General features: G+C 39.4%; 2 protein-coding genes across 2 annotated transcripts in view; one reads left to right on the plus strand and one right to left on the minus strand.

Moving 5' to 3' along the window:
- Nucleotides 1-474: 474 nt before the first annotated feature.
- LOC119731282 (trichohyalin-like) lies at nucleotides 475-7,975 on the minus strand. The gene is made up of 3 exons (XM_038204416.1): nucleotides 7,742-7,975; nucleotides 5,582-5,730; nucleotides 475-960 (listed from the first exon to the last, which is right to left on the minus strand). The coding sequence occupies exons 1-3, from the start codon at nucleotides 7,832-7,834 to the stop codon at nucleotides 774-776; spliced, it is 429 nt and encodes a 142-aa protein (XP_038060344.1). The 5' UTR covers nucleotides 7,835-7,975; the 3' UTR covers nucleotides 475-773.
- A 2,188-nt stretch (nucleotides 7,976-10,163) lies between these two features.
- Nucleotides 10,164-14,680, plus strand: part of LOC119731334 (ras GTPase-activating protein-binding protein 1-like) — a 31,122-nt gene continuing 26,605 nt past the window's right edge. The window contains exon 1 of the mRNA XM_038204494.1: nucleotides 10,164-10,368. The gene's annotated coding sequence lies outside the window, so the exon portion shown is untranslated. The remainder of the gene's footprint in view (nucleotides 10,369-14,680) is intronic.

Raw genomic sequence — 14,680 nt, forward strand, 5'->3', positions numbered from 1 at the left:
GTAACCCATGGTCGGAATTTTATGTATTTGGCATCAAAAGAAGCGCAAGACTCGAGGCTTACAAGTCAGGAAAGCTTGGGTCGGGAGAAAAAAGTTGAAGGGGGGGGACCCCCCCCCTTTAGGGTCAATTTTGGAAATGAAATTAAGTAGCCAGTGGAATGAAATAGCGCCCTCTATGTACATGTACTTTATTCTTATGACTTATTTTTGTCTTAAGGGTACAACCAAGTAAGTAAATTCCCATCGACACCTGCAGTGATAAATCCCCATACCGGTACTTCAAAATTCTTCTAAAAATACTCAAAACTCTCACAGGAGTTCAGTCTGCACTGAAAAAATGATGATCAACATGTCGTCTTAATTTTTTTTTTTCAATTTTTGGTGTGTTGAACAATGACTTTTTGAGAAATTCTCAACCAAAAAAGACCACCCCTAAAACGAATATTTCCCAAACTGGAAAAGTGGCCATTTTGAAAAAGGACCCCGGCCTTGACAACATGGCTAAATAGCGCCACTTTGCTCAGAATTGAAAGCCCCAAATCCAGGCCAGAGGTGTGTACCCCAAACTCCTTAGGAATAGGGTTTGGGTTGGGGAACATCGGTATTGGGGAACATAGGTATGCACCTGTCTTCTATCATAAGCTCTGCGGATGGATTTTTTTGGGCATATTTACTGGGTTGCACCCTTAATAAGTTTGAGAAATGAAACGGGGGTATATACCCAGTGGAACGAAATAGCGCCCTCTATGTACATGTAAAAGTCCTAGTGTTTTTCAAGAGTATTCGGGATCTAGGAAGAACGATGGGTCACCGCGGTACAATCCATGGTCCCGCAAGACTTTTGACTTGCTCTGGTGGTCTCGCAGGGCGTCGCTGTGCAGTTGGGTTCTTTCGCCTTCCTCCATTCGCTTGATCATGTCGTTGTGCCAGCGTCGCTCCTGCAGTAAACGCTGTAGTTGCCTGCAGGAAAAACAAGATGAACAAAATGTAGCGAAGAGTCGGGTTGCTTTATTAACAATTGAGATGACTTCCTCATGGGAGACAATGTGTACATATTTTCCTAGTGTCAGTTTTATCCCATCCTTTTCAATTTCCTTTCTTGTAATACAAGATGAGTAATAAAAAAAAGGAAACCCAAATGTCAGGACCTTTTTTTAAATGATGGGCAGCGTGTAGCACTTTGATATGAAAGCCCAATTAATAAGCTTCCTTTATTACAAGAATCATTCAAATCACTCAAAGTACGGAAGCTTAAAAACAAACACCGTTTTAAAGTTCTGTCCACGGATCACCAAAAAAGGTAAGGGTTCTTTCAGCAAAACGAAAACAATTCACACACATCCCTATGTGATTTGTTTTCGTTCTGCTGAAAGAACACTTACACTTAAAGGGAAAGGGTGGTGACTTGGCAACATTGGCGTTTAGGCTATTAAGTTTGTTTTTATATACACAGTATCTCACATGAATCCTTGATTGAGCATCCATGTTTAAAAAACACTCAACCAAAAAAGAAAGTCCCCCTTAATACTTTTTAGTCTAACTCAAAAACTACTGGGCACATCTTGCTCAAATTATGACTGATCAGTACAGAAACTCCTTAGCAATCCAGCCATACTCACTGTTTTGGGCCAATAAAGATTATGGCTGCATTGCTAAGGAATTTCTGTGCTGATTAGTCGATATTTGAGCAAGAGGTGCTCAGTAGTTTTTGAGTTAGACAAAAAGGTATTGGAAGGGGGACTTTCCTTTTTGGTTGAGTGTGTTATCATGGGGCAACATCTCATTAAAACTTGCCAAGAACATAAATTGTGATTAAGGATGTGCCCAGATGATGAGTTAGTGTTACCATTTGAAGCCCACAGGAAAGATGATTGGTGTGGAAGCGAGATGACAGAAATAACCGTGTCAACAAAAATAATAGCAATAATATCAAGGGAGAAATAATAAAATGAAATGAGCACTCACCAGTGGCTGTGATGCAAACAGCAGAAGTTGTGAAATGATCGTGCAAACTTGTGGAGTGTTTTGCGAAAAATGTGACCATACAAACCAACATCAATACCAATTGGTTAAGCTCTTTTAGGTCTGGTGTGGGAAAAATCTAAAGCACTGACACAAGTGAACTAGTGAAGGACAGTTCTGCAATAATGAAAATCTCCCAAGCTAGAAATTACAGAAGAACGAATGGCATAGTTTATTGCTCTTCAATTATAAAAACAGCATTCACCGCTTTTTTTTTATGAAGTTATGAGAAATTTAAATGTTTGTCAAACATCAGCATTTAACGACTAGCATGATTTGTGTACTACCTCTAACTACCAAATTAAACAGAAGTTTAAAAATACGTTAGCATTCTCTTTTAGTGTAATATTTAAAATATTACACAATATTTAAAATCTCCCTTATGAACAAATGGAAACTGGCGAACTGGAGTTAATAAAAAATATCATGAGAGATGGAAACCAGTATAAAATATATTTCATGAACAATTATCTGTACAATATATATCACACTGAAAAACTAAATGCAACTTAAAATGTATAAATGAGAAAAACAAAGGACAGCCTATATTATTTCTTGCATTGATTATTTTTTAGTTAGATTCGTGGTCTTCTTGAAAATGCCTATCATAACTTCAAGCTTGCGTTCTGAAGAATGTTTTTACTGAATAGCAAGTTTTTTTATGTTAAAAGGCAGGGAAAAACTACTGAACTTGTACTTCAGTTTTCCAGTTATCTGATGGCTACAAAACAAGCTGATTGATTTCTGTAGATACACCAGTTTCATTTGCTGCTCATGAATTTTAACCGCAAATTTGAAATCGACACTTGAAATTGACAATCAACATTTTATAAAATCAATTAGATTTAAAAATGGCATTGTGACATGATTGAATAATTATATGCAATTTTTATCTCATAAAACAAATATGGGTCATTCTATAAATTTGGGTCCCCTTTTTTCCTGTCTCTGTTAGTGTTACATCTGGGTATGGTTTTATAAGTCTGATGCACTCCTTAACCCTAATGCGCCTATCAAATACCCCCCCCCCTCCCAGGTCTGATGTCCGACGTTTTTCATGCCCCAGGGTGGGGATTTTGGTCACTCAAATTACATTGTTAACATTGGCGTACTACATGGAAAGGCAATTGAGTGCGAACCACGTATGTATGTCGGGGCATGGTCAGGGATTGTCACTTAAATTTTGCCCGAGGGGTGGGGATTTTGTTGCTTCAAAAGTGACAATCAACACGTCTTGGGTGGGGCAGCCCCTGGGGGGGGGGGAACCTCACCTAAAACTACAAAATACTACTAGTTGTAAACTGTAGTATGCACTACTTCAGGGTATGAGTGGTACTTCACCCCAAATGAACTCTTTGGGGTTATAGTCCCCCAGGAGTGGCAATGAATAGGAAAGTATCTACCAAACCAATAAAACAAATGTATGAAATCATTCTTACTAAAGCAGGAACAGGAAAAATGTCACACTTTGGACCCTAAATTTATTGAATGGCCTATTTAATTACATGTATTTATAACAGAGGACTATTGAAGTCAATGTACCGGTATCTGATTGGGCCCTACTTTTTGATATCATTGCTTTCTGAAGAGGCATGAGTTTAAAGCTCTTTATTCCACATGTAACTTTTAGGGTTTGTGTAAGGTTTTTTAGATGATCTCACAACAGTGTTACATCTCCACCGTTAGTGTTTTGTTCCCTTGCTGGTAATGGTACGTCTTTTTACTTGACTTGGACCTAGAGCAGAGGAAAGAAATAGAAGAGGAAAAGAAAGAAGGAAATGTGGGTGTGTCACTGTGTGCATCTGGGATGCAGTGAGGGGGGGGGGGAAGGAGGGTGGCGGATGGGGGACTTAAAAGTGTGGAAAGCATGTGGGCAGCCATGATGGGGGTGAGTGATTTACAATGCCAAAAAGCTGCCATTAAACAGTGCAACTTGGGTGAACTATGCACAAGCGAGAGGTATACATGGAACAGCCAATTTTAACTTTAAAGTTCCTGTTTTTATTGTCTGTTTTTATTGGACATATTGTCCTCGCATCCCCTTTCCCCATTGTAGTACCCACCTCCAATAAAGTAAACAGACACCATTTTCAAAAAATGATAATATATGCCGATTCAAGGAACAACGATACAATAAATGTGAAGCAGGTTATTAAAAAACTAAACAGTCAACAGTTCAGGCCAAAAAGAAAAAAATAGTTCTGCTTCCGATTACATGGCATTTGAAAATAGTGTAGGTAGGTAGGGAGTTTTGTTTTTTTGCCAATTTTTTTTTGTATACGATCATGTGTACGATCATATTTTTTGTCATTGTTCCCATAAGGGTAGGGGCTGTCAGAATAGGGTAGGTAGGGAAACCGGAAGTAGAAGTTTTTTTCTTTTGGCCTCAGCTCAGTAAATGAGAAAGTGTGGAAATGCAGCTTTATTTTTCTTGACGCTAAGTTGAAAGCCCCCCCCCCCCTCCAAAATGGTAATTAATACGTTTTGACTTGCACCCTCTTGTAAATTGCTCCCAAGTTTGTCACATGGGAAAAATAATACTCATTCACAGATATGCAATCAATCGCAAACTAAATTAAATTAAATTCATTCAGTTGGGACAGTATAGGGAAAAAAAACTGGGTTTTTTTACCGCCGTGATGCAGGGGGGTGAGTGACCACTGATAAAAATAGCTGAATAAAACAGCTGAAAAAGGTGTAAAAAAAACTGAACTTTGGAAATCTCCTATACTTTTGTACACAGCAAGTGATGGAAAAAGCTGAAAAAAAGCTGAAATCCAACACACACAAAAACTGAAATCAGCTTTAAAGCTGAGATTTCATACCCCTGGTGATGGGCCTATTCAGCGCGAGGAATCGATGGTAATTCTTTTCTTGGAAATGACAGCACACTATGCGCATTGATTTCACAGGACGCTTGATCCTATTATTTATTTACAATCAGGTAGGATAAATTATGGCAGTTTAGCTTTTTAATGTTTGAAAATGGGGCCCATAATTTGCTTTTAAAAAAGGATTTACTCCCTTTTTTTCTTTATGATGAACCTATATTTCTATAGGCTAGGTATTTACATTTGGGTGGACAGACAAAGATGATGAAGTTAAGTGTGATTTGCAAATGATTACAATATAAAAAAAATGATGATGATAATGTCTTGTGTTAGAGTGATGAAAATTGAAGATGTTAGTTGACCAAATAAAAAGCCAAATGGATTTGGTTGTACCGGTGTCAAATGAAAATCGGACTCGTATGAAAATCGGACTCTTTTTCCCTTTTATTGGTTAAACCCTCTCACGTGACCGGTCCCTCTCCTAATTATCTATTCATGAACATGTGCAATACCACCAATGAGTCCGTATTTCATAAAACCTCAATTCATGCTACACCGGAGGTACTTTGTAACGGATCTTGTGAAATCATAAATTAATTCACAAGTCCTGTCACAAATAACAGAGGACGAACAACAATGAAGGAGTGTCTTAAATGTCACAGTTCCTTGAATACATGTACCAGATGCATGGATTAATGTTATTTATTCAGTGTTTAGTGATGACTTACTGCTCACGTTCCCTGTAGGATTTATTCATGCCACTCTTATCCCTGGATTGGATTTGCTCTTGAAGGGCCGCCTTACGGGCCTGCTCTTGCTGTTGTCTCTCCCGGGCCTGTTTCGCTGCTAACTCGCTCCTTATTCGTTCCTCTTCTGCCTGCAATGTAGTGTGCCAAGACAACGATTTTATTTTGAAACGATAACACCGTGCATGGTACGGCCATATGTAGTCCGAAATTTGGGACTCTCAATACTGTGTATGAGAGTCCCAAAACTTAGGTTATTGAAAACATGCAAAACAAGAAAATAGACTGGCACCTAAAACAACCAGTCCAACATCAGTACTGCATCAATCAACCATGCCAAAAGAATTTAAGAAACATGTGGCATGAAGCGGGAACTAGTCTCAATTTACTACACATTTCTCCATAGACAAGCCACCAGACTATTGATACTGAATGAAGAGGTCAGTCTTTTCAAATAGTTGGACCATGGTTGGGCATGTACCAGTCTAGTATTTAGCCCCATTTTGAAATTACTTGACTTCCCTCTCATGTGCAAAATATTGAAAAAAAAGTCTCCTTTAAAAATTGAATTGAGTCTGCAAACTTGGTTGGTGAAATACTGAGGACATTTTCTTTGCCCCAGTGGAACTTTTGGAGTAATTTGCTGGCTAAACTGTGAGTAAAGTGGGCCTTATTTAGTTTTGCACGTTTCAGAGCACTCCAGAGCCCTGTCTGGGCCATATGTTGACCGGCCAGTGCGCACACAGGCCCGGCAATAAACCTCATCTTTCCATTTTACAGATTTTTTTCGAAAATATGTAGGGCCTAGGCCTATCCTGGAATAGGAAAAAATATGATGTTCCAAAGATAATTGCGTACTGCCGCGTGAATCCTATATTACACACTCAGACATCCGGGACATCAGTGTAATGTGAGCCCGCCAAGAGATCACGTGATTGCAAAAATATTTCAAGATGGCGCTTTCCATGAAACAGTTTGCGGCATCACATCAGATATGTCAGAAGCTTTATAAACTGCTTAATAAAACTACCTTAAAATGAAACTGCTCAATGGTTGCAGAATTTATTTTGAAATGATAATAAAAGGCAGTGTATATTTTGCCGGAGACGGCAAACCTTTAGTAAACGTTAGTTTGCCGGATATGCACTGAACATGCGCAGTTACCGTTTTTTTGTACTCTAAACATTTTCCGGTGACAAATTTTAGTCTGGCTCCATGCCAAAATTATCGTTGTAACCTCGTATTCACAAGATGGGATTTCAGACCATTTTATAATTTCGGACTATATTTCCCTTTTAAAAAAAATCCTCCAGAGCCACAAATCTGAAAAAGAAAATGTAATACTTTGCAAAAAAATGTTTGAGACATGTTAAAATAATAAAAGAAGAATATTCTTATTTATTTGGGGATGAGAAAAAAAAACTCAAAAAATGTGATGCGGTCTGAATCGAACCCGAGTCATCCCGCTTACTAGAGCCTTTGCTTAACCACTACACCAAACGTGCTACACAACTTTTGGTGGGAATTTAATACATCTTATAATTCAGCTCTATCTTGAAGAGTACAGCGCCCTCTGTTGATATGGATTGCCGCCGGCAAACCTTTGGTAAACGTTAGTTTGCCGTCATTACCTCCGGCAAAATATCCACTATCATAATAAAACACTCTAAAAACGGAAAAAAGGAAGACATGCCTTTAAAGTTTCAGTTTGATTTTATTTTCAGAATGATAATTGATATCAATTCAAAGCAAGAAAACTAAAATGTTACTTTTTCAGCCTGACGTTACTTCAGATGCAGTCATTACAAATTTACAAATTCAGTTTGTAAATTGTAAGGGATAAAATTACACTAGTTTTAATAGTTTCTATAAATCTAACTGGAAAATAGATTAAAAACACAACTGAATATTTGATAGGCGCAAATAAGGTTTTATGTGTAAGCTTGAAACTATATATGTCTTTTTTTATGTCTATACTGTCTGTAATATTAATTTTTTTGTTTTACCCATTGTAAATTTGACCTGCGAAATAATAAATGAAATGAATGAAATGAAATGAAATGGAAGTGTCAAAAAGTGAAGTTCAAGTTCATCAAGATCAAGCAATGTCAAAAACAAGTTTCATTTATTAACAAAAAGTACCTCTTGTTCGGCCATTCGCTGCCTATAAGCGTTCGCCTTGTCCACCTGACGCTGTCTAAATCTCGCCTCCCAATGATATGCATTCTTACTCATCTTGAAAATCTTTTCCCGACGACGTCTTCGAGGAAATCTATAGCAAAATCTGTCGAGTCGATCGAGTCACTAGTCAGCCAGGGCCTAGGCACCAACTTTACATACACATCAGCGCGCGCCGGGTCGGCGACCTTCTCCATGGTAACGTTAAATAGTATTTTCAACGTACAGTACATGTCAATCAAAGTTGAGCTCACTGCTTATCATGGAGGAATAAATTCCTCCATGTTGCTATTGATAAAATTAAAACAATAAATGTGGTAAAAATCAAAATTAAATCTTCACAATTTTTGGTAAATTAATAAAAAGTATGATAGCAAAAGGGGAAATCAATGACCTGAATATTTGACATAAAATACACGTTTTTAATTAAGTTAATACATCCGATTGAGGGCGCACTTGCAATTTCACATGGAGACGATTGGGGGGGGGGGGGCGTGCTCCGAGAACTTACAGTGGGGCTTTCCATTCGAAAGTAAAATGTCACCTAATTGGTGGCTTTTGTTTACACTTTTTTCCAGCTTGATTGTTAATGTTGTCAACGCAAAATGAGGCACGCGCATCTACAATGGGGGATCCTAATTACAGCTGATTCAGCTCAGCCAGTTGGGGGAGGGGGGGATCCCGCCCGCACCATAGTTCTTGAAAAACGCAAAGATGACAAAGGGACTGTCTATTGGACAAAGAAAGGGGAATGGCCCACCTGCAAAAACACAAACGGGTATTGTGCCCTTCAGAATACTTCGATGAAAGGTTTAGGATCTATGTGCGATTATGTGCGGTTTCTCGAGAGCTACACTAGCTACTTTCTTTAGTAATAATTATGATCACGAATGTTAAAAGCGCAACCGAGTTTTACTTTTAAGTAATGCGGGGATTTTTTTCGTGCGAGTAATGACTCGCCCGAAAAACAATCACCGCACATGGTCCCATTATTAAATACTTTTGGAGCAAGTATACACAATATCTCATAACTTCTGTATAACTTTAGGAAATACAGCAATTGAAAAAATACTATTGTTTCGCAGTGAGCTCCAAGTGGGCTGTATATAAGAGCAACCGTTAAAACTGACTTTCAAGACATAAATATTGGTGCTTTCAGGGGCGTAAATCGGGAGGTGGGGTGGGGGAGAATATATACTTCTCCCCATTTTTTGATCGTGTGGGCCACTGGATGGATCATCCCTCATTCATGGCTTTTTTGTGATGAGAAACAAACAATGCGTGTTTTGATGTATTGTTTTAAGTACAAACGCTTTTAATGCGCCGTTTTGACGGTAACTACGTGTATAGTAATTACATGTACATGTACATGTACATGTATCATGAACGGCGTCCGGCGGTCCTAGTGTAATGTGGTGTCCAGCGACCCCCCCCCCCCCCATACTCCCCCCCCCCCCGGCCACCCCGATCCCGCTATTCGAATTTTCAGGCGGCCGGGCAATTTTACTAATCAGGCCCGCACCCGTACCCCGGCCTACCTCCACTTGTAATTGTCGACACAGATTTACCCCGTTGTTCAATTTTGTTCGCTACCCGAATAATACCACTCACACTCAAAATCTAAAGAAGATGCTCAAAACCCGTCACTTTCGAGAAAACAGTGAATTATTTTTATGCACAACCTACTGTTTTTATCAACACGAAGCACGCGGAAAATTTCGTCAATTTTAGCACCCCTAATTAAAAAAATCAGTCGACTGGTCGTTGGAAATCACGTACACTGTACAGTCTAATGGCAGCTAACCAGATGGAATAACTCCACAACTCCACGGTAATCCTTTTTTTTAAAATAATAATAATTCAGTAAATAGGCTGCGCTGGTCTTAATCTTTTGGGATATAACTTTTGGGTAATTTTGCAAAATTAATGACCATATCATTATGAATATCGCACTTAATATTCAGTTTGCGGTTCAGGAGCAAGTCGAAATTCATAACTTTATTACTTTTCATTTTTCAAGGTAGAAGTTTTTTCCTCGTTTTCAGATGAATTTTTACAATGCTGATCATAGGCTGAAAGAATTCTGTCACAGTGTCAGACTCGTGGATAGTTATAAGTTTTACATTTAGGCATAGACCCTATTTTATTCAAAATAATGTTTTCCAATGATGAAGAATACATAAATATTATATGCACAGTATAGAAGAGGGTTGTTTTACAACGGTGAAGCAGAATTTGATAGAATATTATTATTGTTTCATCCCCCCCCCCATTTTTTTGAGCATTCACTTACCGCCCCCCCCGAAAAAAAACCCCGATGAGTGATGAGAGAGGGCGCTTTAGAAGACGGGTTTCTCAAAGGAATCGCAGGAGCATAACTGCGCAGAACGAACCCGATTGTGTTTGACATCACGCACATGCATGTCATGCATTATTTTATGTGTGTGCATGTGCACGCGGGATTCCCACTGAAACTGAGAGAAAACACAACAGAAAGTTTTTTTACTTCATTTTTAGATAAGTGTTCTTCTCATTTGCTGATGAATTTTTAAAACAGTAGGGGAAAGAAGGACCTGATTTACTTGTGTAAGGTAGGTGGTGTTCATCGGAGGCGATCTTGCCAGCTTTTCAAAGTTTTTTCTCTAACAACGGCAACGACTTTGTCAATGAAATTGTACTGCGTAACGCGAGCACTTCCTACACTCAATTGTTGATCTGTCGAAAATCTTTTCTTCGATCACGGGGACAAAATCGCGCCAAATCATTGTCTTATCCTTCAGAATAACCCCTTGCTCCATATCTATCATGTTAGTCTTTTTATATTTGATATTTTTCCTGCAAATTTCAGAATATGTAGCCAGCCTTTTTTTTTTGCGTGTCGTCGTTTTTTTTCTTTGATCGAGACTAGGCCTCGTCTTTTTTTTTAGCGGCATGTCACATGTGTTTTGTGTGGGTGCGTTTGTTTGTGCAGTACGGTACAGTCAGATGACTTTTGTTGTAGACCCAACAAAACTATAAAGCCAACCCCATACAACGGGAAATGTTTGTTCATTTAATCAATATGTTTGACGGTTTTTAAAGCATTTGGTTGCTTTAAGTATCAGCGCAAAACGAGCAATGTAAAATAATTATAAATTTTAGGCCTAGGCCTAGCTATGTCATTATTGGAGGAACATGTTGAACTGGCCGGCCCTACAAATTATACATCACGTGATTCCATTCTACAAAATCATGATGATCATTCAATTGAAATACTAACTTGTGCATAGTACAATGTACCTTAAGTTTGCAGCTACAATTTTCACAAAAATTCCAATGGAACGCTCGTAAATAACTTGTAAATTTTCTCATCTGACAGTTTGGGCTGAACATACAATTTCTAGACATTTTAGAATTTAGGGCGATCGTGAAGTGTATAGGGCCCCTGTTTTGTTTTGAACAAATTAAAGTCAAACATGTTTTTTATTGGTCAAAAATCACCTTTACAATTAAAATCAGACTTTTCTCAATTCTAATGACACCCGTTTTGCAATTTTGAACAGATTCTTTGGGTAGAAATCACAATTTTCCTGCGCGGTTTGTGCCTTGCGATTCAGCGCGCCGTGCGTGCTCACGGTACATTGTGTGGTGATCGCCATCTTCATTTTTGGGTCACGTGTTGTCGCCGCGTTGTCATCGTCATTTTACCCCCAAGTTTCCCTCAAAAAAATCAAAACCCTGCCCTCTATCTATGATGACGTACCTGTTTATTGAGAATATCGCCAACTAGTTTGGTAGGTCCAATAATTTTAAAGTGGATTTTGTTCCCTTATACTAGGAACTGGGCCCTACACTACACGATCGCCGAATTTAGTAGACATGGTAGAAATGGTCTAAAAATGTATTTTTGTTTTGAAATCAACTCGATTCTCTGAAGACTGTTGAGTTTTGTCTGTGAATTTACCCACATCCTGATAAAATGATCCTGACAGAATTAGAAAAGAAAAAAATATATGCAGTTATTAACAATAACTACATGTAGGCCTAACATTAACAAGAAAAACATGTGTGAGTTTTGAAAAACAACACCCTTAAGATTGAATTTGTGCTGATGTTTTCATAAAAATGGGTGGAAAAACTGAAATTGAATGTTTAAAATAAAAAAAATTGATGTTGGACTAAGGAGTAAGGAGTGTGTCCAATTTTGTTAGAACATGCCACCAAAGACTTATTCTATGGAATGGGTGCTTGTACGCCAAACGTCTAGTATGATATACGTGCAGACTGCAGAATATGCAAAACAACACAGATTTTGGCGATTGTGTAGTGTAGGGTCCTGTTCCCTATAAGAGAACAAAACCCACTCTTAATTCATTTGACTTGCATAGGAGTTGGTGACATTAAGAACGTGCAGGCATGTCATAGATAGAGGGCAGGGTTTTGAATTTTTGAGGGAAATTTGGGGGTAAAACGACGATGACGACAACAAAACGCAACACGAAAATAAAGCGATCACTGTGATGTACCGGGAACATGTAATACTGAATGCGCTGAGTCGCACAGCACCAACCATAAACCGCATACGAAAATCGCAATTTCTACCCTAAGAAACTGTTCAAAATTACAAAAAGAAAGGTGTCATTACAATAGAGAGAAGTCTGCTTTAGGTTAAAAAGGCCATTTTCGAATGATAAAAAACACCATTGACTCTAATCCGAAAATTTGGGACTCTCAATACTGTGTATGAGAGTCCCAAAACTTAAGTTATTGAAAACATGTAAAACAAGAAAATAGACTGGCACCTAAAACAACCAGTCCAACACAGCTTACATCAATCAACCATGCCAAAAGAATTTAAGAAACATGTGGCATGAAGTGGGAACTAGTCTCAATTTACTACACATTTCTCCATAGTCAGGCCACCAGACTATTGACACTGATTGAAGAGGTCAGTCTTTTCAAATAGTTGGACCATGGATGGACATGTACCAGTCTAGAGGCCTTTTCACACTATCTCCGTTTCGAACCGTGTTGAAACCTACCCGGATCCAACCCGGTTCAGCCCGAGTATTTTTCGACACGGATCGGAGAGACGCGACGTTCACACTGTCCTTTACGGGAACTGCCGCTACGTGAACCGTGTAACGTTCAATCCGGCTACGGCCCCTGTGAATTCACACTACAAATTCTCGACACGGATCGCATTCGGCACAGGGCGCTGCGATGATTTTCTCAATCCCATAATGCATTGCGACGCACGCGGCTGCTGCGCGCACGAGGCTTGCGCTTACGGCCGGACAGGCCGGTGTGCAGCGTGAATTTACTACTCTGTGAAATACGGACTCATTGGTAGTATTGCGCATGCCTATTAGGAGAAGGACCTGTCACGTGAAAGGGTTTGACCAATAATAAGAGAGTAAACGAATCCAATTTGGGAGTCCGATTTTTGTACGACACCAGCGCAGCTGTGTGCAATATTTCCAAAATGGCTCCGGTCATTTCGTTAGACGATTCGTTCTATTTAACATTAGAAATGTACATTTTTGGGGTACATTTTGCGGACCTAATACAAGCCCAGACTCGGTAAAGGATGCTCCATACACCGATACATTATTGGATGATAATTAGGGAGCGATTGTTTCGGGATCGGTGTTTGTGACGGCGATAGTGGTGGAGGGAAATATTATGCACGGCGTGTCAGATTTTCGGTAAAATGTTGGCCTCAACTCAACACGGATCGGCCGTGAGTGACTCAACCCGGGGCGGTTCACACTATCATTTTCGACACGGTTCACGCCGAAAAATGTAATTTCGATCCGGGTTGAGATTTTCAACCCTGGTCCCTCCCAGGGTTGATTTCGATCCGGCTAGAGCACTCTACCCGGGTCGGAACCGGGTTGAAATTTTAGAAGTGGGAAAAGGGTTGAAAAAAATCTCGGGGTTGGAACCGTTTCCAACCCGGAGATTTTGGACAGTGTGAAAAGGCCTTAGTATTTAGCCCCATTTTGATATCACTTGACTTCCCTCTCATGTGCAAAATATTGAAGAAAAGTCTCCTTTAAAAATTGAATTGAGTCTGCAAACTTGGTAGGTGAAATGCTGAGGACATTTTCTTTGCCCCAGTGGAATTTTTGGAGAAATTTGCTGGCCTGATTTAGTTTTGCACGTTTCAGAGCACTCCAGAGCCCTGTCTGCATTTGACACTAATTTGATCAAAACTAAAGAGGGGCCCTACATGAACACTTCATGTTTACCCAGATTCTTATCAATCAGCAGGCCCCTGCTATCGTGCCTTTGGTAATAATCCAATGTGGTATGAGAAACAAAAAGTGGCACCTATTGACCAATCAACAGCTTTGGCTGAATATACCTGCTCTAAATGACGTGACAACTTCTAAAGACGGCCCCGATTGGCTGGTGTGTGGAGTCGCACACAACTTACATGCACGGATGTATCAGACGTTTGCATGTAAACGTCTGATCTGCAGACCACCGAAGCCTGGTTAACACCCCGCATTCTTTCGAAGAATGTTATGATGGATTAATATTGGTGCAGATCTTACCTTTTTTCTGGAAGTGGAAAGCAGTGCAAAGCTTTGACTAAATATGTCTTGGGCGAAAATTCCCAACACAAAATGTCTGTTGTATTTTCTTTTTAATTGCATGCACATGTGCATTTATGTTGATTTATGTTAAAACAATACAATGCTTGCTGATTCTATGCATACTGTGCATTGCATGAAATTGTAATGTTCATGGTTTCCCATTTGTGCCCTTCTTTGTGCGCCCCCCCTTCCCTTTATACGTACACTGTGTGCGTCTTGCCACCAGTTGCACATAAATTAAGGGTGATCTTCTTCACGTGAATGGAGCACATGTGTACAGACATGTGTAGTTGGTACACGTTCATGTACACGTGTAACC

Source organism: Patiria miniata, unplaced genomic scaffold (genome assembly GCF_015706575.1).
Source record: "Patiria miniata isolate m_02_andy unplaced genomic scaffold, ASM1570657v1 HiC_scaffold_23, whole genome shotgun sequence".
Taxonomy (NCBI): domain Eukaryota; kingdom Metazoa; phylum Echinodermata; class Asteroidea; order Valvatida; family Asterinidae; genus Patiria; species Patiria miniata.